The sequence below is a fragment of the Xenia sp. Carnegie-2017 genome, unplaced genomic scaffold (assembly GCF_021976095.1).
Source record: "Xenia sp. Carnegie-2017 unplaced genomic scaffold, XeniaSp_v1 HiC_scaffold_22, whole genome shotgun sequence".
NCBI classification, from domain to species: domain Eukaryota; kingdom Metazoa; phylum Cnidaria; class Anthozoa; order Malacalcyonacea; family Xeniidae; genus Xenia; species Xenia sp. Carnegie-2017.
The window spans coordinates 9,486,966-9,507,432 of NW_025813485.1; the positions used below are offsets into that span (position 1 = coordinate 9,486,966).

The 20,467-nt window shown below is 34.9% G+C and overlaps 1 protein-coding gene, 3 long non-coding RNA genes and 1 other non-coding gene across 8 annotated transcripts in view; 2 read left to right on the plus strand and 3 right to left on the minus strand.

Annotated features, from left to right (window-relative positions):
- Positions 1–571: 571 nt before the first annotated feature.
- Positions 572–1,724, minus strand: LOC124445981. Of its 3 annotated transcripts, XR_006948312.1 has the most exons (4): positions 1,619–1,724; positions 1,365–1,506; positions 1,193–1,295; positions 572–779 (listed from the first exon to the last, which is right to left on the minus strand). It is a non-coding gene; the product is annotated as an uncharacterized LOC124445981 (long non-coding RNA). The 3 variants fall into 3 exon arrangements; XR_006948311.1 differs by having other exon boundaries at positions 1,193–1,506; XR_006948313.1 differs by having other exon boundaries at positions 1,189–1,506.
- A 43-nt stretch (positions 1,725–1,767) lies between these two features.
- On the minus strand, positions 1,768–3,163 carry LOC124445980. 2 transcript variants are annotated; one of them, XR_006948310.1, is made up of 6 exons: positions 3,083–3,163; positions 2,839–2,952; positions 2,646–2,720; positions 2,371–2,430; positions 2,226–2,291; positions 1,768–2,044 (listed from the first exon to the last, which is right to left on the minus strand). It is a non-coding gene; the product is annotated as an uncharacterized LOC124445980 (long non-coding RNA). The 2 variants fall into 2 exon arrangements; XR_006948309.1 differs by lacking the exon at positions 3,083–3,163 and having other exon boundaries at positions 2,839–3,074.
- A 2,652-nt stretch (positions 3,164–5,815) lies between these two features.
- On the minus strand, positions 5,816–5,890 carry Trnaa-ugc. The gene has a single exon. It is a non-coding gene; the product is annotated as a tRNA-Ala (tRNA).
- A 3,177-nt stretch (positions 5,891–9,067) lies between these two features.
- Positions 9,068–20,467, plus strand: part of LOC124447430 (glucose-6-phosphate exchanger SLC37A2-like) — a 125,401-nt gene continuing 114,001 nt past the window's right edge. Inside the window, exons 1-4 of the mRNA XM_046998354.1 lie at positions 9,068–9,236; positions 9,355–9,489; positions 11,207–11,288; positions 18,836–18,899. Coding sequence (XP_046854310.1) covers positions 9,220–9,236; positions 9,355–9,489; positions 11,207–11,288; positions 18,836–18,899 — 298 coding nt within the window. The 5' untranslated portion in view covers positions 9,068–9,219. The remainder of the gene's footprint in view (positions 9,237–9,354; positions 9,490–11,206; positions 11,289–18,835; positions 18,900–20,467) is intronic.
- LOC124447434 lies at positions 12,085–13,917 on the plus strand. The gene is made up of 3 exons (XR_006948724.1): positions 12,085–12,469; positions 12,580–12,758; positions 13,693–13,917. It is a non-coding gene; the product is annotated as an uncharacterized LOC124447434 (long non-coding RNA).

The following is a 20,467-nucleotide window of genomic DNA, read 5'->3' on the forward strand; positions in this document are numbered from 1 at the left end:
CTTCGTGAAAAATTTTCCCCACCTGGGTTCCAGAATTCTCGGGGGATCCATTCCCCTGCTCGAGCACTTTGTGCTCTGCGCTGCCGATCCCCCTCCGAACCGATGCTTGTTAACATTTGTTTGTAAAGACTGTTTGTAAAATTTAAACGCACCTATATATTTCAAAAACATATAGATTCCATATTTTGTAAAGAGCATATTTTATGTCTGTCGTCCTTCGGACACCACGGGGGCGAGCCGAAAATTCTAGCTAAAGCTAGAATTTTTTACCCACCAGGCTCGCATGAATTCTCGGCGATCCCATCCCCCTGCTCGAGCACGAAGTGCTCTGCGCTGCCGGATCGCCTCCGAAACGATGCTTTCTTAACATTTATTTCTAAAGATAGTTTTTACCCACGGTTAAACTCCGTATAGTACATGGGGCGTATGAGATAAAAAAAAGTACACTTTTTTTGATCTCCTACCCCCATGTACTATACTACTTATGTACTGTAAGTATGTGGCTATGTATGTATGTGAGTATGAATGTTTATACCTCAATAGTCATAAATAAATTCAATTTGCCCTGTTGTTATCACCCTAAAAGCTTTATAGAAGCTCCTGAACTTAGGCACAGGATGTATGGTAACAAATTGTGGGGTATTAGAAGGTTGAGAAACAATACGTGTATTTGTACAAAAAAGTTATTTTCACATAACAAAACATATTTCTTCAGGTTGCATCTCATGGTAGGAATGATCACTGAAAACAGACTGCATCATGGATGTGGATTCTGCATTCTTAAAAGAAATTCGATGAGATAAATATATTGTGTAAATAATCATTCACAAGTTTTAACAATATTTTTGCTTGTAAAGCTGTGCTGGTTAACATCCACATGTAATAAGAACAATGTCGAACAAGGGTCTTGTAAAAACACAGAACGATGACTTCACAAGGGTTTGAAATGTCCAATAAACTGATATTTAAGGATGAAGACATTTTCTCCCATACCACATGAAGAACTTTACATTGAAAAAATAAGCCAAATACAAATTTGAGACATTCACTACATGCAATGTCAGATTAATATGTAACAAGTTCTCACATCTTTGACAAGGGTCTTCAAACAAATAGTATGTAAGTGTAAGTCAAAATTTGGTGAAGCTGTTCAGACACCTTATATCCTGAAAGAGTAACACACAACACTTACTTTTTTCAATATAATCTTTAGCTTCAAAACCAAACTTTCTATCATACACAACCAGATATTTTTTCCATTGCTAATATGTGTATGCAACTAGGATATGGTATATCTGACAAGTACAAAAATGTTGTTTGGCCTGTTTTAATCATTTCATTTCAGTAACATCTATTTTACATACCTTTTTGAGGATCTAATTGTATATTATTAGGTAGGGCTTCAACAAATTGCTTTCTATTTGCATCACATGAGCAGCACAATATCCAACCATAGCCATCAAGCAATAGGTGGGGATATCGATGTACAAATACAAATGAATTATGCTGAAAAAAAAAATACATTCAGATTATAGCACCAAAAAAAGCGTATTGAGTAATATCATTTAGTTGGGTATATACCCAACATTGAAATTATGGAAATAAAATTTGACATCACCATAATTGTTCTTTTGTTTGCATTATAATCATGAACAACAAAGGATTGCTGACGTGATACATTTGATGCAAAGTCAAACTGTAACAATAGCCCAGTATAGTGGCCAGTGGGTAGCAAATGATTCTGAAAGAGCAAGTACACAGTAATTATTAATGTTCACTGTTTCAAAAATATCTATTGTAATATATTTTTATGTTTGTTGAGCACATTTCTACCAGATGTTAATAAAGTTTTGCTACACAGTGTTTCATGCATAAGCCATCAACAAGCATATTGTCAATTTATAACACATTAAAAACATGACTAGTGGTAAACAGTATAAAGTATAACTGTATATGTGAGAACTACTTGACTATGTTGACATGGTTGTTTGGGTTCCTCTGTAATAATAGAGATAGATTGCTTGGTAAAGATATCTTCAGAGTCCTACAAATAAAGACCATTATTTAATTTAAAATGTGTACAGACTTTTAATAAGTGTTTAAATAATGCATGCCTTCTTTAAATTACTTCAAATTTTTTAGTTATTTCTAGTGAAAGCAGTCCTACATATAACCACTTCCAATGACTTTTCATGAGAAACAATATCAATATGTACATTAAAAACCTGTGTTTTGGTGGTTAACTCTTGGTGCTTGTCATAATTTTCAGCAATATCTTCACTTTGTTCATTCTACATATAAATGAAAAAAAAACCCATAAACATAGCGCATTTTTATATCTACATAGTTTTACAATACATGTAAACTTACCAAATCCCCAAATTCATTTTCTTGTTCAAAAAATTGAGATTCATATGACACACTGCTATTCTATTAACATATATGACATTGTGATTAAAGGATGTAGAGAATCCAGACTTGAAATTGGAAAATGTGCTCCGAATAAGTGTTTTTCCTTACACCACATTGTGGGCATAAATAAATTTGTACACATACTTTTGTCAATATAACTGTGGTAATAAAAATAAATTAATATGAAATTGTGCAACCAGAAACAATAAAAAGAACACTTTAAAAATTCCTACCGCATCATCTTTTTGTGTGTTCCTTTCCTCTCCACGTTATTGTAAAAGAAGTCATTTGAGCGTCTGAATTTCTTCCTGAATTGATAAATTTTGCAAGTGTACCCAAAAATTAATACCCCGATTTATAAAAAACCAGTACTGCACGTGTTCTTGGATTGACAAAGTTAGCCTAGAATTAGTCATAATTAAGTACCATTCTCCCAGCCAGACTTCCCGATAGATATTTAAAAAAGTACTAAGCATAGCACTGAGTGACTGAGCCCTGTTGATCGATTGCCTTGCTTCGAACTTTTGATGTTGCAAACTCCTAAAAAATATGAATACGCGAAGAAATATTGTCCTCATACATGAACTTTGAAAAATGTAGTAAATGGAAGCCCTGAAATTTCTTCTTAAGCTGCACCAGTCGGATAATATACACGATATAGTTAACATACCACTTGTTCAGAATACGCCTTTTTGAAAGCATGTCCATAATTATTCACTATCATCCATTGTAACCACTATCAACATCCTAATGTCATTGGTCAAAAATAGTCACATGTTTGATTTACTTTTGCCTTTCATTCATGTCATTTCTAGATATCAATTTTCTTATTCGTCCAACGTTCAATCAATAATAAAAAAATATTAATTGTAAATTTTATTATAGCAAATGAACGTGACGCCAAGAGTTTGTAAAGCATATGCAATTTTTCGTCGTGGTATAGTGAACTATCTATCTCGACCTTATTTAAACCTGAACATTTTTACGAAGATGGTTCGAAGTTCTCTGATATCTCTCACCAGTTTAAAGAAGCAAAAGACAAAGTAGGATCTTTAACTCAAGATCCAGGGAATGAATTGAAGTTAAAGATGTACGCCCTTTTTAAGCAGGTATTTTACGATTCATAAAGATATTGTATCCGGTTTTTACATAAAGCTTGAACATTAGTTGTTGTATCTCCTAACTACAAGCTCTTCAATTAAATGGTGACTTTAAATTTTAAGCACAATGTGCATCATTGCATTTGAATCACATTTTGCAAAGGCACAGTGAATTTTTTCAATTATAACTGTTCACAGTCCCACCATACAATACAATCAAAGTTAAAATAAGACGAACCCAAATAACAATATACATTTCCAGGGTTCTTTAGGCAATGTAATACACCAAAGCCTGGGACTTTGGACTTTGTTGGAAAGGCAAAATGGAATGCATGGAACGATTTGGGTGATTTATCACAGGTGAATATTTAGTTTAAGAAAGGCTGCACTTATCTTATAATGAACATTCAATATGTATCTAGTTTCAAACATCACCAAAGGACTGTATCTTTCAACAATTTTATTGAACACTCTCACAAGTTATAGATCACAACGTTTGCTAATTTATATTGCTACTTTGAGACTGGTTACATGACGTTTCTGCAACACACCCGAGGTCAAAGTTCGTATGTATTAAAATGCAGCAATGTGTATAGTTCGTTATTGAGGATAACGTGAAGATTATTTTAATTAGGGAAGGATATTTCTACGTTATAGTTAATTGTAACTGTTTAATTTCAACTTATGTTTACATTAAAAGACATCCTTAAGCCAACTTTACTAATATTGATCGCTATTTTCGTGTTATACATCTATAATCATCTTGTTAAAGATTTGAAGCTTTGCTGCGATAATACAGGTTTGTACAGCTATCTCATCTTTGTTTGTTGCCTATCTAATAGCATGTCAACTCCGGGGAGCAGATTCTTTATCGAGATTTATATGAAATTAGAGATTGTCGTACGTCTATCTAATATCATGAGCATGAACGATATGTTGTTGAAAGATAAGTTTACATATACTCTAGCGTAGTTTCTTCATCAGGAGTGATCTAATGTTGAAACGTGAGTGTCACTATATGCTCCAGTCTTATGTCTTTGTCAGGAGTGATCTATTATTGAAACTTTCGCTAGTGTTATTTAACCATGTTATCTAAAAACTTTATCCTCCATAGTCCAATTTTGTATTTGTATTTCCACTTGTTTTCTTTAATGTTTTAAACTAATGTTCTTCTTGACAGCAGAGAATTATTCTCATTATGATTTGGTCATTGGAATACTTTCGTCGCGCGGCAACTTTGATTTGAGGCAAAGTTTACGTGGATCATGGGTTGGCTATGCAAGACGACATTCATCGCTCAATAAAAGGTAAGCACAGGAAAAACACTGAATTTTCTTATTGAGGGTAGCTGTAGTGTATTTTGTGTTCAATTAGAGCTACTTAGCGTGTGAAACGTTACAGCAAACACAATATTTGTGAAGATAAAGTGTAGAACAGTGTTTCAAATTGGCCTGTCGCGTTTACAACGTATTTCTTCAATACCAGAAAACGTTTACAACGTATTTCTTCATTACCAGAGAACGTTTACAACGTATTTCTTCAATACCAGAGAACGTTTACAACGTATTTCTTCAATACTAGAGAACGTTTACAACGTATTTCTTCATTATTAGAGAACGTTTACAACGTATTTCTTCAATACCAGAGAACGTTTATAACGTATTTCTTCAATACCAGAGAACGTTTAAAACGTATTTCTCCAATGCCAGAGAACGTTTACAACGTATTTCTTCAATACCAGAGAACGTTTACATCGTATTTCTTCAATACCAGAGAACATTTACAACGTATTTCTTCTATACCAGAGAACGTTTACAAAGTATTTCTTCAATACCAGTGAACGTTTACAAATTGTTTCTTCGATACCAGTGAACGTTTACAAAGTATTTCTTCAATACCAGAGATATGTTAGGTAGAATAAGCTGATTACCATAATGAGCAACGTTTAAGCAATTGTCAGATCTACGTAGAATCGAATTGGACATTTTTAGCTGACCGCCATTCTTTAAGTAGTGTAGCGTTGTGCGTTTCTATGATGGCCTATAGAGTATACCAACAACAAGGTTTTTAGTTTCGTTTATCAGTTTTCTTCTACACAAGAACAACTCATGCAAACTACATTCTTTGTCATATGAAGTCACAGTGGTGAGCAGGTCAATATTGTTGGGCTCATGTTTTCTCGTGAGATGAATGTTATATGAATGTTTTATGCAGTGCGGTGTTTGAAATTAGATGAAGATATGATCTTCGCACTTTATTGGACAATTTTTTAGCAATTGTCTCATAAACCTGAAAAAAATCAGGTGACTCAACGGGATTCGAACCCATGACCTCTGCGGTGCAGGTGCAGTGCTCTGACCAACTGAGCTATGAAGTCACACAGTGGTGAGCAGGTCAATATTGTTGGGCTCATGTTTTCTCGTGAAATGAATGTTAAATGAATGTTTTATGCAGTGCGTTGTTTGAAATTAGATGAAGATATGATCTTCGCACTTTATTGAACAATTTTTAAGCAATTGTCTCATAAACCTGAAAAAATCAGGTGACTCAACGGGATTCGAACCCATGACCTCTGCGGTGCCGGTGCAGTGCTCTGACACCTAACCAGGTTGAGTCACCTGATTTTTTCAGGTTTATGAGACAATTGCTTATAAATTGTCCAATAAAGTGCGAAGATCATATCTTCATCGAAAATATTTTTCTTATGTTTAATCAAAAAATTGTTATTTCATATATTTTTGTAAATTTATATCAACTGTTTGTGACTTCAAAAATGAAATAAATTTATTCAATTTATGTCTCAGTAAGACTCATTCAAAATGTTTTTTTATTCCCCACAAGAATTGCGATCAAAAGAATTTCCTGGCTGCTTGTTGGTAGAGTTTCCCAAGCCTCAGTAAATTGCTAAAGCAGTTGATCTTAATGCCATTTTTGTTCTATTTACTCTTAAGGTAATAACCTTGACAATCCCAAGAAAATTTATAACTACCGCCATTCCAGAGCTAGAAGGGTAATTGAAAATGCCTTTGGTATCATGACTGCTAGATGGCGAATTCGTGGAAAACCAATGGAATTTTACCCTGAGAAAGCTGTTCAAATTGTGAAGGCATGTGTTGCACTTCACAATTTCTTGTTATTTACTGATGCTGCTAATATACCTAGCATTAGATATTCCCCTCTCAATTTCAGTGATTCAACCACTGCATCTCATGAAGTCCTCCCTGGAGAGTGGAGACATGTTGTGGGTTCACAAAACATTGTGGGTTCACAAAACTTTTACAGTCTGAATTGTAGTCTTTTTGTGAAAATATGGGATTATGATAAAATTCATTTTTACGGGGGATGGACGGACACGCTTTTTTTGTTAAAGTACTTTTTGATGTAGAAAATGTGTTCAAATGCATGAATGATGCTGTTTTTGTAAATATATGAAAATATGATAAAGTTCGTTTTCAGGTGGGTGGACTCACTTTTTTTGTAAAAATTCTTTTTGTTCTGGAAAATGTGTTCAAATGCATGAATAATGCTCTTTTTGTAAAAATATAAAAATATGATAAAAAATCATTTTTAGAGAGGATGATGGACTCAATTTTTTTGTAATAGTTCTTTTCGTTGTCGAAAATGTGTTCCAATGCATGAATTATGGTCTTTTTGTGAAAATAGGGATTTATGATACAATTCATTTTATGGGGATGGACGGACACGCTTTTTTTGTTAAAGTACTTTTTGATGTAGAAAATGTGTTCAAATGCATGAATGATGCTGTTTTTGTAAATATATGAAAATATGATAAAATTCGTTTTCAGGTGGTGTGGACTCACTTTTTTGTACTAGTTCTTTTGTTTTGGAAATGTGTTCAAATGCATGAATTATGGTCCTTTTGTAAAAATATAAAAATATGATAAAAAATCATTTTTAGAGAGGATGATGGACTCAATTTTTTTGTAATAGTTCTTTTCGTTGTCGAAAATGTGTTCCAATGCATGAATTATGGTCTTTTTGTGAAAATAGGGATTTATGATACAATTCATTTTACGGGGATGGACGGACACGCTTTTTCTGTAAAAGTATTTTTCGATGTAGAAAATGTGTTCAAATGCATGAATGATGCTGTTTTTGTAAATATATGAAAATATGATAAAATTCGTTTTCAGGTGGGGTGAACTCACGTTTTTGTACTAGTTCTTTTGTTGTGGAAAATGTGTTCAAATGCATGAAATATGGTCTTTTTGTAAAAATATAAAAATATGATAAAAAATCATTTTTAGAGAGGATGATGGACTCAATTTTTTTGTAATAGTTCTTTTCGTTGTCGAAAATGTGTTCCAATGCATGAATTATGGTCTTTTTGTGAAAATAGGGATTTATGATACAATTCATTTTACGGGGGATGGACGGACACGCTTTTTGTAAAAGTACTTTTTGATGTAGAAAATGTGTTCAAATGCATGAATGATGCTGTTTTTGTAAATATATGAAAATATGATAAAATTCGTTTTCAGGTGGTGTGGACTCACTTTTTTGTACTAGTTCTTTTGTTTTGGAAATGTGTTCAAATGCATGAATTATGGTCTTTTTGTAAAAATATAAAAATATGATAAAAAATCATTTTTAGAGAGGATGATGGACTCAATTTTTTTGTAATAGTTCTTTTCGTTGTGGAAAATGTGTTCCAATGCATGAATTATGGTCTTTTTGTGAAAAATGCATTTACGATACAATTCATTTTTACGGGGGATGGACACGCTTTTTTTGTAAAAGTACTTTTTGACATAGAAAATATGTTCAAATGCATGAGTGATGCTGTTTTTGTAAATATATGAAAATATGATAAAATTCGTTTTCAGGTGGTGTGGATTCACTTTTTTGTACTAGTTCTTTTGTTTTGGAAACATGTTGAAATGCATGAATTATGGTCTTTTCTTAAAAATATGGCTTTATGATAAAATTCATTTTCAAGTGGGTGGATTCACGTTTTTAGGAAAAGTTCCTATTTTTGTGGAAAATGTGTTCAAATTCATGAATGATTCTATTTTGGTAAAAATATGAAAATATGACAAAATTTATTTTCAGGGGGGTGGACTCAATTTTTTTGAAAAAGTTCATTTTCTTGTGGAAAATGTGTTCAAATTCATGAATGTTGCTCTTTTTGTAAAAATATGAAAATTTGATAAAATTGATTTTTAGGGGGGGTTGACTCACTTTTTTTGTAAAAATTTTTTTTCTGGAAAATGTGTTCAAATGCATGAATAATGCTCTTTTTGTAAAAATATGAAGATGATAAAAAGTCATTTTCAGAGATGATGGTGGACTCACTTTTTTGTAAAAGTTCTTTTTGTTGTGGAAAATGTGTTCAAATTCATGAATGTGTTGAGTATATATGTTTTGCCGTGAGTATTAACTTTGTGACGTATAGTTACTAATGTTTTAGATTTGTAATTGAAATATTTTGCCATGGCGGATATAGGCCACCGTAGTAGAGTTCATTGGGCTTGCCATAGTTAGTATACAGGTCAGTGAGTGGAGATTGTGGAGATCAAGAGATCATCCGACAAAGATACCCTATGTCCCTTTTATCCTGGAACACAGCATGCATTTTGCGAGTGAACTGTGAAATAAACAAATTCAAATTTGTCGAAGTATAATTCTATTCGGATCATCGGACATATTTGAAGTTAGCATTTCGTTTTAACGTCGCACGTCGCAGATGCAATCTACTGAAAAGTATGTTAAATGTGTTTTGTTAAATATTTAACATGCATTGATAAAATTCGCCATATTTAAAATTGATTTATATCATCCGACTAATGACCAGCGTAATTTTTTTCCTTTTATTTTTCAGCTGTTTGTATCGTGCAAAAATGGTCCTCGACAACGAAAATGTTGAAATACATGAACCTACTATTCGTTTGAATAAAAGTAGAGTTCCAATGGGTATCAGATTATTAATATGGTTTCAGAAAGACAGGGATAAATTGTAAGTTAATTGCAAGAGCAACTGATTAAAAAACCGGTGATTGTTTCTCAAATCAAGATGTTTTAGAATGATATTCCTTAAGATAAAAAGATATGTGTGCTGTGTTTGCACATGCTTATGCAAACTGAGGAAACGTTTTGAAGAACTCGGGAGTAGATCAGTGCAAACTGAGACTGAAGGTTGAGATTATTTTGAAATGTTTGCAAGGTTTGTTTAAACATGTGAGAACACGAAAAGCATCTTTTGTAAAAGAACAATAATGCAAAACAGATAAATTCAAAACAAATGCATGAATTTTTCTTGTAACATGTGTTGATGATTGATTTTTGAATTCTCTTTAATTAATTTGATTGATTGAGCTAAGATCAGTTTCCCATATTTATGCTGGCAGATGCAAACTCAGCACATATTGCTGTTATTTTATATTATACATTGATACATCAACATCAAAGATAAATTTCAATTGTTTTCTTTTGCAGCAGTATTGAGCAACTACATGAAATAGTAAAAAATCATGTGTTTTTGATATTAAAGTATTGTGTATAACTATGTTCTTAACTGTAGAAACACTGTAGTTATTTGGCTTACTCTTGCTAACAGATTTTAAAATTTTGCGAGAAACAAATATTTTCTTTCAACATTTTTCAACATGTACACATATTTGCAATATACATATATATAGAACAATAAGTAACCAACCAGGTCTACTCAGATGAACTATCAATATTCTACAACAATAAAAAATCATCTACAGCTAAAGTCAGATAATATAAATTATAAAAATAACAAACTTTTTGCTGCTAGTTATATAAAGATGTCAATGTTCTCTAACTTAATTGATTTGCTACTTAAGTACATCAAGTAACCTTTGTATTAACAAAAAAAAAGGGTACATGACTTGTTTATTTTTTATAAGGACGTAAGGATAATTTTGATTAAATGTAGATCCATATATTAATAATTCTCTTCTTTATTGAACTTTGTTAAAGTTTTTTGGGTGGAGTGAAGTGCATTTTAAAGTTGACCAAGTAAATAAAAAACTTTGTATCAATTAAAATAGCTCATATGTTTCCTTTTTTGATTTTGTGGAATTCTATTCCTTTATAAATTCTCACAACTGGGCAGAATCCATAAGGTAGAGACTGCAAAGCTCATGCGTTGGTGTTGGTATTAACTTAACACATACTTTTGCAAAAAATGGTTAAGGTTACCACATACATTTGATTCCAAGTGCTCCTCTTAGACACCTGCTTGGCACTAGACACTAGTCAGATACACACATATTTTGGGCAAAAGGTATGTTAAAAAGAATTTCGTTTTGTGAAGTTTAATGTATGAAATGTAAAAGATTTATGGTGAAACATCATTTCTAACAAAATTATGGACAAAGTCTCATTAAACAGCAATTTTATGAATACACAATGAGGTGGATCACAATCATGTACACAAGAAACAGTTACATAGCAAGAACGATAGTTGGGCATATTCATATATTCATTTTATAATCCATAAAAAAACAATTGATTTCAAAAGAAACTATTATGGCATGTTATATGTATATGTCCCTACTCCCAATTATTGTTCTAACTACGTGCCACATAAGAAACTTGTACAAAAATTAAATGCAGTTGTTGAACTGACCTTAAGTCAACTGCATTTTTTGGAAGGAATATCTTTCAAACATAATACATAATTATTTGATCTTTTTTTATTATAGATATCGTTGCCACATTTTTATTGCCACATTCATTGCTTATGCTTCTTACCATTTGTCAAGAAAACCAATATCTGTTGTGAAGGTAATAATTTCCTGTAAGGGTTAAAATATACATTAAGACAAGACCTTGAGGCTGGGACACGACTTTCGATGGTATTTTCTCTCTTACCAAACAAGCTATAAATTTTGGTATACAGTTAGGTAATTAAGCTTAATTTCAACGTGATATATGCATCTCACTGGAGTGCAGTTGCGCTCAGGGTGGCCCTTTTTTGTGCTAGTTGGGATGTGTAGAACAATATCTCCACAAGTATAAAAAGGTTCACTATAGAGTCACTAGTGTGCGCAAACCTATAAAGGTGAGCTTTGCATAGCGCACAAATAAAACACGCACGCGAATTCAAAGAAGCTTGGGTGCAGTAAAGACAACGACTTGCAAGTTGAATTACTTATTGTTATAAGGGAAACGTAACTTTTCAATAGTCGAAAAGGGTAATTTCTACGGGTAAGTTCACTTACTCTCGTCACCACACTGCAATAACAATTACACACAACCCTGCTTCCGTATCTTAGACACTGCTCACACTCCTTTCGCCCTTGAACTCAAAGAAGCCCTTTATATCAAGAAATGTAAACCTAACCTCAACAAACAAATACAACATCTTAACACTATCTTCGACCTGTAAATAGCAATTATTACTTGTCATTTTTATTCATTTCTATGTAGTTTTTTCTTTTCGTTTATATAACCTAATACAAACATTATAAGTTTGAAAATTGGTAATCCAGGCATTTAATGCATAAAAGATAAAAGTTTCTCCGGATTTTAAATGATTATATAACATCTTAAGCCTGGCGCACACTAGCGCCATCGGCTGAGCTGAGAGTTACTCGTGACTGTTGGCGCACGCCATTTCCTCAAGTGTGCGGTCAGGTTTTGAGCAATATTCGCCTCGCGCGCCATCGGCGCCGAATATCCAACATGTTGAATAAAATGGTGCACGAGTGAACATTGGCTCCAAGTGTGCGCGCGTGCTGAGCTATTATCTCAACACGTGAAGAAAATGCGCATGCGTTCTTCCCTCAATCATGTCAACATGGCCTCTGGTAGTGTCGTTGTAGCAGGAGCTTTGTTGGAAGATCATTTGGCTGACATTTGGCCAGATTTTCCCTGTCTTTATGACGTGCGATGTCCCGAGTTTAAAAATCGGGATTTACGTGAAAATGCGTACGAAGAAATCGCTGTAAAACTCGGAAAAACAGGTAACGTACAGGCAAAACGTGGGTCTCTGTGTGTCTATAACCTGTTGTGCCAAATGTTGTATGTGACAACTTATCATTCATCATGCATCCATTATTTTTGTTCTATCTAGTTGAGTGGGTAAAGTCAAAAATCTGATCACTGCGAAATAGTTTCGTAAAGGCGAAAAAACCTCCACCTAGTGGCAGTGCTAGAAAAAATCCATCTCGTCGAACCATTTGGATATTAAAGAAGTTACAATTTCTAGCACCTCATGTTGCAACACGGACTTCAATTTCGAATATTGACTCTGTAAGTTTCGTTCAAAGTTCTTACTCAATTTATTTATATGACATAAAGTGATGAAATTATTTAATAAAAGTCATTACAGTATATTTAATTATAAGCAAACTATAAAATTATTTTCTACACAATCATATTGTCTTGCCATGGTACAGACCCTTGATTATTGAAATAGTCAGTCAACACTTCTCTTTGGCATTTTGCATTTCTTGGAGCATTACGATTGCTGCCTGGCTGTAAGCCATTCAGTGATGTATCAGTTCTCCACATTCCCTGGATTACAGTATGATCTTCATTTTCAACATCTGCAACACCACTGTAATTTCCAATGTTCTTGCCAATCATGAAATTGTGCAGACAGCAGGCTGCAAAAATTATGTCAGTGACTTTGTCTGGGGATAATTTAATGGTTGTTAAGAATATGCGCCATCTATGTGCTAAAATTCCGAAAGCGTTTTCAACAACTCGGCGTGCCCGGGACAATCTATAATTAAAAACTCATTTTTGCTTGACTAAATTGCGATGAGGATATGGCTTCATCATGTATGATGTCAAAGGAAAGGCATCATCTCCCACAACATGCTACTTTTGTTGATGTTCCTCTTAATAAACTTGGTTCAGGGATGTCTAAAGAGTTTGCTATAAGTGCTTGTCTTAATTCGGAATCAGCAAACCCCCCAGCATCTCCAGCTCTTCCAGCAGCACCAACATCAACATAGAAAAATCTGTAATTCGCATCAACCATAGCCAGCAAGATAACACTGAAAAAGTGCTTATGATTAAAAAATTCAGAACCAGTGTCTGCTGGCTGTTGAATTGCAATATGCTTCCCATCAATAGCTCCCAAACAACAGGGATAATTCCATCTGCTCTCAAATTTGAAGCCAGTCTTTGGTAGTTCTTGGGATCTAAAAAATGATGATTTTTATTTTAAAAATTTCAGGAATCCGTTGGCACTCCTCAAGACACAAGTTTCACCCAAGATGATGATGATGATTACAACAATGATTTAAATATTAATGAAAGTGAAAATGAAATGGAATATCATGAAGTGGATGGTGCAGCAGCAAGGTCTACGAGTCAGCCTATACGAAGGCCAACTACTTCAAGGAAGAGACAGGCTGAAGAAGAATTTAATTTGATTAAAAGTTTGTCAAATTCAATAGCCGAGAAGAGAAAACGCAGAAAAGAAAATTATGGTGGCAACATGTTGGATGCTTTTGGAGTCTATGTGGCAAAAGCACTTTCGGAATTAGATCCTAGAACTTGTCACCTTGCACAAAATAAAATAAATGGTATAATTTTTCAAGCACAGGCTGGTCTATTGGCACCAACTCAAGAAATACCACCACAAGTGCTTCGTGCACAATCACAAAGAAATTATTTCAATCCAAATATAAGCCTTGGTATGCCATCAAGTTCAACACCACCACTGTATGATGAAAACAATGCATCATACAGAGATGATTATATGCATATGTCAGGTGCCTGGCAAAATTGATACATTCACATTTGCACATTTTTGTAGTTATGGCTTGTTGTGAATGTGTTTGGGTAAAATAAATGATGTAGAAAAGTATGTTTTATAAGTGAATAGATTAAATAACCTTCAAATAGTTCTCCTTCATTACTGCATACAAGGTATTACATGTTTCCTCCACAATACCAGATATTGTTCTTTCACCTATCCGATGTTGAAAAGAAAGACTTCTGAATGTTTCCCCTAAACAAAATACAGACCATCATTTAATATATATGGTTTCTAATACCTTTACTTTTGAAAGACCCACTGCTATTTTTAATGTCTTTTCTTACCTGTAGCCAAAAAGCGTAATGTTACCGACAATCGCTCCCTTGGCTGAAGCGATTTACGTAGTTTTGTGTCGTTTTTCTGAATTAGTGGCGACACCATATTCAATATTTCCTCGAATGAAATCCTATCTAAACGATGATACTGTCGGAATTTCTCTGGGTCCTCACAATTCAACTCATGCACTATTGTAGCCGATGCTCCTAGTGTTTCACGGCGTGAAATCCATGGTTTGGTCCATGTCTTTCTGCAAGACGCTCTCGAACGTCTTCGTCTTCGGCGCATTAACATAAGCAGCAGCAAAATTCCTTCTTCGTCTGATGAACTCGAGTCCCTGGCATCCGCCATATTGCAATGGTCACCTTTGGTCACCTTTCTCCGCTGTGTCCTGCTCGGGTAGCGGGTCTTTGCCGGAGACCCAGTTCTATCAGACTTCTCCAGGCTGCTCTGTCCTGGGTATCCTCTTCTTTGACACCACATAGCTGCATGTCTCTCCTGATGGTATCCTTCCACCGATGCTTTGGGCGTCCTCGTTTCCGTCTCCCCTCCACTTGCATCTCATAAACTCTCCGAATGTCTACATCTTCTTCACGCCGGCACACATGTCCGAACCACAGCAGTCTTTTTCTTCTCATCAATTCCAGTATACTCATGACATTCGCTTCTCTTATGCTTTCATTTGTTCTGTGCTCCTCCAGGCTGACTCCAAGACAATAGCGTAGCATTCTCATCTCGCATACATTGATCTTCTCTGCTAGGTCGTCTGTAACAGGCCATGTTTCATTCCCATACAGAAGCACTGGGCGTATCACCGTTTTGTAGATGAGGATCTTCAGTTTCTTCGGCATCTTCTTATCACAGAGCACTCCCGTTAATTCCCTCCATTTATTCCATGCCCGGCTAATCCGTAGTTCAACCTCAGTCTTGCAACCGCCATCCTGATGGATGGTGGTCCCGAGATACTTAAATGTCTCGCACTTTGGTAGATCTGTATTTCCGGGTCCAGTATATTCTCTTAGCTTGATGTTTCCTATGCAGCCACTCGGTGGGAGGTACTCCGTCTTGGCTCTACTAACTTTCAAGCCAACATCTTCTAATATTCTTCTCCAATCTTCTAGTCTTCCTTCCAGATGTTCTCTCTTCTCATCACACAAGACCAAATCATCTGCAAACAGCATACTCCAAGGTGTGTCCTCTGTCGTGTCATCCGAGATTACATCCATAATGATAATAAACAGTAAGGGGCTTAGTGCCGAGCCTTGATGTAACCCGACCTCTACTTGAATTTTCTCAGTCTCACCAACGCTCGTTGCGACACTAGTGGTAGAGCGCTTATACATATCTTTGATGGTTTCAATATAGGCCTCCGGGACTTGACGCTTCCTTAGACAGTACCATATTAGCTCCCTCGGGATTGTATCATATGCCTTTTCAAGGTCCACGAAAACCATATGTAGCTCTTTGTTGAATTCTCTATACTTCTCTTGCAGCATCCGCAGACAGAACAATGTAAAATTGACAGAGCAATGGATGAATGTAAAAAAGTTGCTGAACGCATGCGCATTTTCTTCACGTGTTGAGATAATAGCTCAGCACGCGCGCGCACTTAGAGCCAATGTTCACTCGTGCACCATTTTATTCAACATGTTGAATATTCGGCGCCGATGGCGCGCGAGGCGAATATTGCTCAAAACTTGACCGCACACTAGAGAAAATGGCGTGCGCCAACAGTCACGAGTAACTCTCAGCTCAGCCGATGGCGCTAGTGTGTGCCAGGCTTAAGATACACGTTCTCTGTTGTCAATATAGAAATACCTCATTTGCGTTGCGTAAACTCTTGATTCATAGGCAATGTGTGTTTGCTCTATGTATCCAAATATAATGTTAATATACACGAGTTATACACTAATCACTATCGAAGACATACTTAGCTTTTCATTAATACCAAGCATCACTAACCATTCAAGATTTACTTTGATACGACTCTTTTAATGGTAATATGAAGCACTTAGTTGCTAGAGAAAAGCAAATTTTTAATCGTGAGAAAGTGCTAGTTATACATATAAATAAACCATATCTAATAATTTTTGAACTGGGTTTTACAATTTCAATTGTAAGAGAATTTTAACGGCTTTGTTAACGGCATCGTTATGTATATTTGGATAGGTATAACAAACACAAATCCGGTGACATGTTTTAATGTTGACAGCAGAGAACGTTGATTCATAGAGCACACTCAAGTGAGCATACATAGAAATAAAGAATTCCTGAGAATTTAACATCGACTTTTTAACTTTTCGATGCAATAAGTGTTATTTATTCCTGCAATTTTACCCGCAACACGCGATTTTTTACCCGCGACAGATACGCTCCTGAACATTATTTATTATTTCCTGTATATACAATTGATTAGAGAATATATATATATATATATATTAATCCTATTGATTAGGAGGTGTTATGCTACATGACGGCATGAACTAAACAGATCGGAACGTTTCTTTAAAATATTCGTTTTACGTTCTTTTAGGATTAGTAGTCTTTCTTCAAGGCAAAGACGGAAGGTTTTTTGGTGTTTGTTCGGAGGTGGAAGTTGTTTGATGAAGTCCCCGTTGTAGTTTCGTTTGTTTTCTTTCAGTGCCACGTCTGTTTAAAAAGCTCTATCTCGTTGCGGTATTTATAAGCCCTTAATAACCGAGCGCGAGGTCTTTACAGAGAAAAGACCGTAACAAAAAGTCGGATACATCTCAGTAAAGACCGAGAAAGCGAGGTTATTAAAAGGTTTATTATATGGCATTATTTGACCTGAAACGAAGCTTGCTTTCTTTTTCGTCCTTGCTGTTTTTTACGGGTTGGCTTTCACTTTTCTAGTTTTCGGCCATAAAAAATAAATGGTATCGTCTGGATAGTTAAACTGTTTTCCAAGTATTTTTCCTTCAAATCACATTCGTAAATGGTTTTTTGTTTCGTTTATTTTGCGTTTTGCTGTTTGCTTGACGAAGTTTGTTTACATTTGACTGAAAAATTACGCGTTTTAGACCGTGGTCGATTTCGGGAAAATAATGGACCGGCAAAAATGTTTCTAAGCCAATCAAAGCGCGCCATTTAGCCGGAAGTGACGCTTGCCCTATAATAATTGTTCGTAATTGATTTAATGTGGTTTCGGTATCGTGTCTTAAAAGTGCATGCAGTAACACCTATGTAAGGGTTTGTTTTGTTGTTGTCAGTAGTTTTTTTACGTCGGTTTTGTAAATAACGTTAGGTTTCAGGCAATTGCCATTAGTCGGGCATAGGTGTTTCTGTCTGCAGTTACAGTTCTTTGAGGGGTTGTTCTTGTTCCGAGTAGTTTGTGGGTTAGGTCTTTTTACTATAGTCTTCTTGTGTCTGGTTATGAAAGCTTACATATTTTTGTCGCAGCTGTAGCTCATACGCGTATTGTGTGTCGGTTGAATATCTTGGTGGGAAATGTGTTGATTCAGTTGTTGATGGATGTGGTTACCTTTAAACCATCAAGCATCAATGTAAACACGCCAATATTGTTCGATGCTGTCTTCCAATACATCGGAGACCCTAATTTGCCCCTCAACTCATCCTTCTAAAATTTCCTCCTCGATGCCACCTTTAGTGCTATTTATAATCTCTGTAATTATTACCCAAAAACTCAGTAAATACGGCATTTAATCTTGCATAGATGACAATGATATATCTTGTGGATTATGAAAAAGTGTATTGAACTTTTACATGCTGTATAGTGCATTTGATATTTTGTTTACGCTTATATATTTATTCACACACAAAAAAAGAAGAGCCGTTTTGCTTTTCGGTGGTATATTTTTTATTTCATAACAATCAAAAATGATTGACTACTTCGCAAATAAGAAATTGCAAGTCGAGACTGCATTTTTCTTCCGTTGCATGGGAATTGAATGCAGTCATGGACGATTTGACGAAGTCATGTTAAAACACGGGGAAAACCCAGCTTGGTATAAAATGGCGGTGAAACATCCTTAACTTTATTCAATAGTTGAAGAGTATTCGATCATTGTTGTTTGTTATAAAATGAAAAGCATCTCATTAGAAAGCTAAAGAGTTCTTCTCTGTTCCTTTACAAAAATATAAGTGTGAACCACAATATCAATGTATAATACCAAAGTATATTGTCAAAGCTATACAAAACTTCAATCTTCAGAAATCATTAAAATATGTAATACATCACTCTTTTCCTTTATGGTGTAACTTCTCCTCTTAAATCATATTTACGTTCGATTTTTTGTAGGATACCCTGAATGCAAACTGTTCCAATTATGTAAATACTAGCTGTCCTGCCTGGGAACCTTTTGGTAAGCTGAACTATTTTTTTTATTCTTTGTCCCAAGTGTTTTGTTTAGACAAATCATTAACTAGTAAAGCCATCAACTATGAAATCATATTTATTTTAAATCTTTTATCAATTGAACTTCGTCAATTGAAATTGAATTCACGTTAATTTTGAAAAAAAATTAGTAACAGAGCTCTCTTTATGCCGACGCCAGAAACTCATTAGCCCTAGTGTCAATTAATGATGTTGGACTTAATGATAATCAAGAATCTAGTAAAATGTTTTCTTGTGACAAATTTGACAATATAAAGTGATAAATGTTGTTTTGTGTTAACTTTTCATGGAATAGTTGCGTTTATTGAAGAAAGAAAGTTCGCTTTAGTTAAGTGACAATATAACTTGGCGGTAAAAAATACAATAATAACTATGATGGTATAATCGTTCGACATACGTTTTGATCACGTCTTATGATTAACAATAACAATGTTTATCCTTGAACATACTATATTATATCAAAATATCAACACCCCCACTCAAACTCAAATTATGATAGCTATGATGAGTTTGTCTTCTCCAATTTGAGTGTAATCTTTTATTGAAATACCAAAATCTTTCATTAAGGATCTGAGATAAATTGCTTCCTGCACTGCTGCTGCCATTGCTTGATATTCCGCTTCCGCTGATGATAACGCTACCGTTGCTTGTTTCTTTACTTATCATTCCAAGAAACCAATGTAATTCACCGCGGTCATCCATTTTAAAATTTCTTTCCAGAATTGATTTAATCTTTTCAACGCTTTCTGGTGAACCAGTAATTATGATGTCATCAACCCACACTAGGATGTACTTTAACTTTTCGTCTTTTTTTTTCTTTACGAAAAGACAACGGTTGTTGTGACTGCGTTTAAATTCATTCTTCTTTAGCGAGTTTGCTAGGTATTCATACCAATTCTTCGCGGCTTGCTTAAGACCATATATCGACTTTTTCAACTTACACACCAACGTCTGTCTGTTTTCTCCTCCCTTAGTGAAACCTCGGGGTTGTTCCAAGTAAATTTCGTCTTCTATTCGAGAGTGGAGATAGGCTGACTTTCCATCCATTCGACATAGATGCAAGTCTTTATGGGCTGCAACTGCTAACAGTGTTTTAAATGTTTCTGGTTTGCATGTTGGTGCGTACGTTTCAAAGTAGTCTAAGCCTTCGATCTGTGCAAAACCTTTTGCCACATACCTCGCTTTGTATTTGTCTACTTCACCATCTGCACCATATTTGACTCTATAGACCCATTTTCCAGGTAGCGCATTTTTGTTATTGGTTTCATCAAAAAGTGTCCAAGTATTGTTGTTCTCCAGAGCTTCAACTTCTGCTTTCATTGCTTCTTTCCAGTACTTAGATTTTGTTGATTTTATGGCTTCTTTGTACGTTTTCACTTCTGCAACGATTTTTTCATTTCTTTCAGTTGTGTTAAATGAGGTATAAGGATTTCTGTATCTTTCAGGTGGTCTTCTATTTCTATTTTCTCTTGGAAGTGGTTCTACTTTGTGATATTTTTCGTTTTGTGACTGTTCCAATATGTTTGGTGCTTCCTG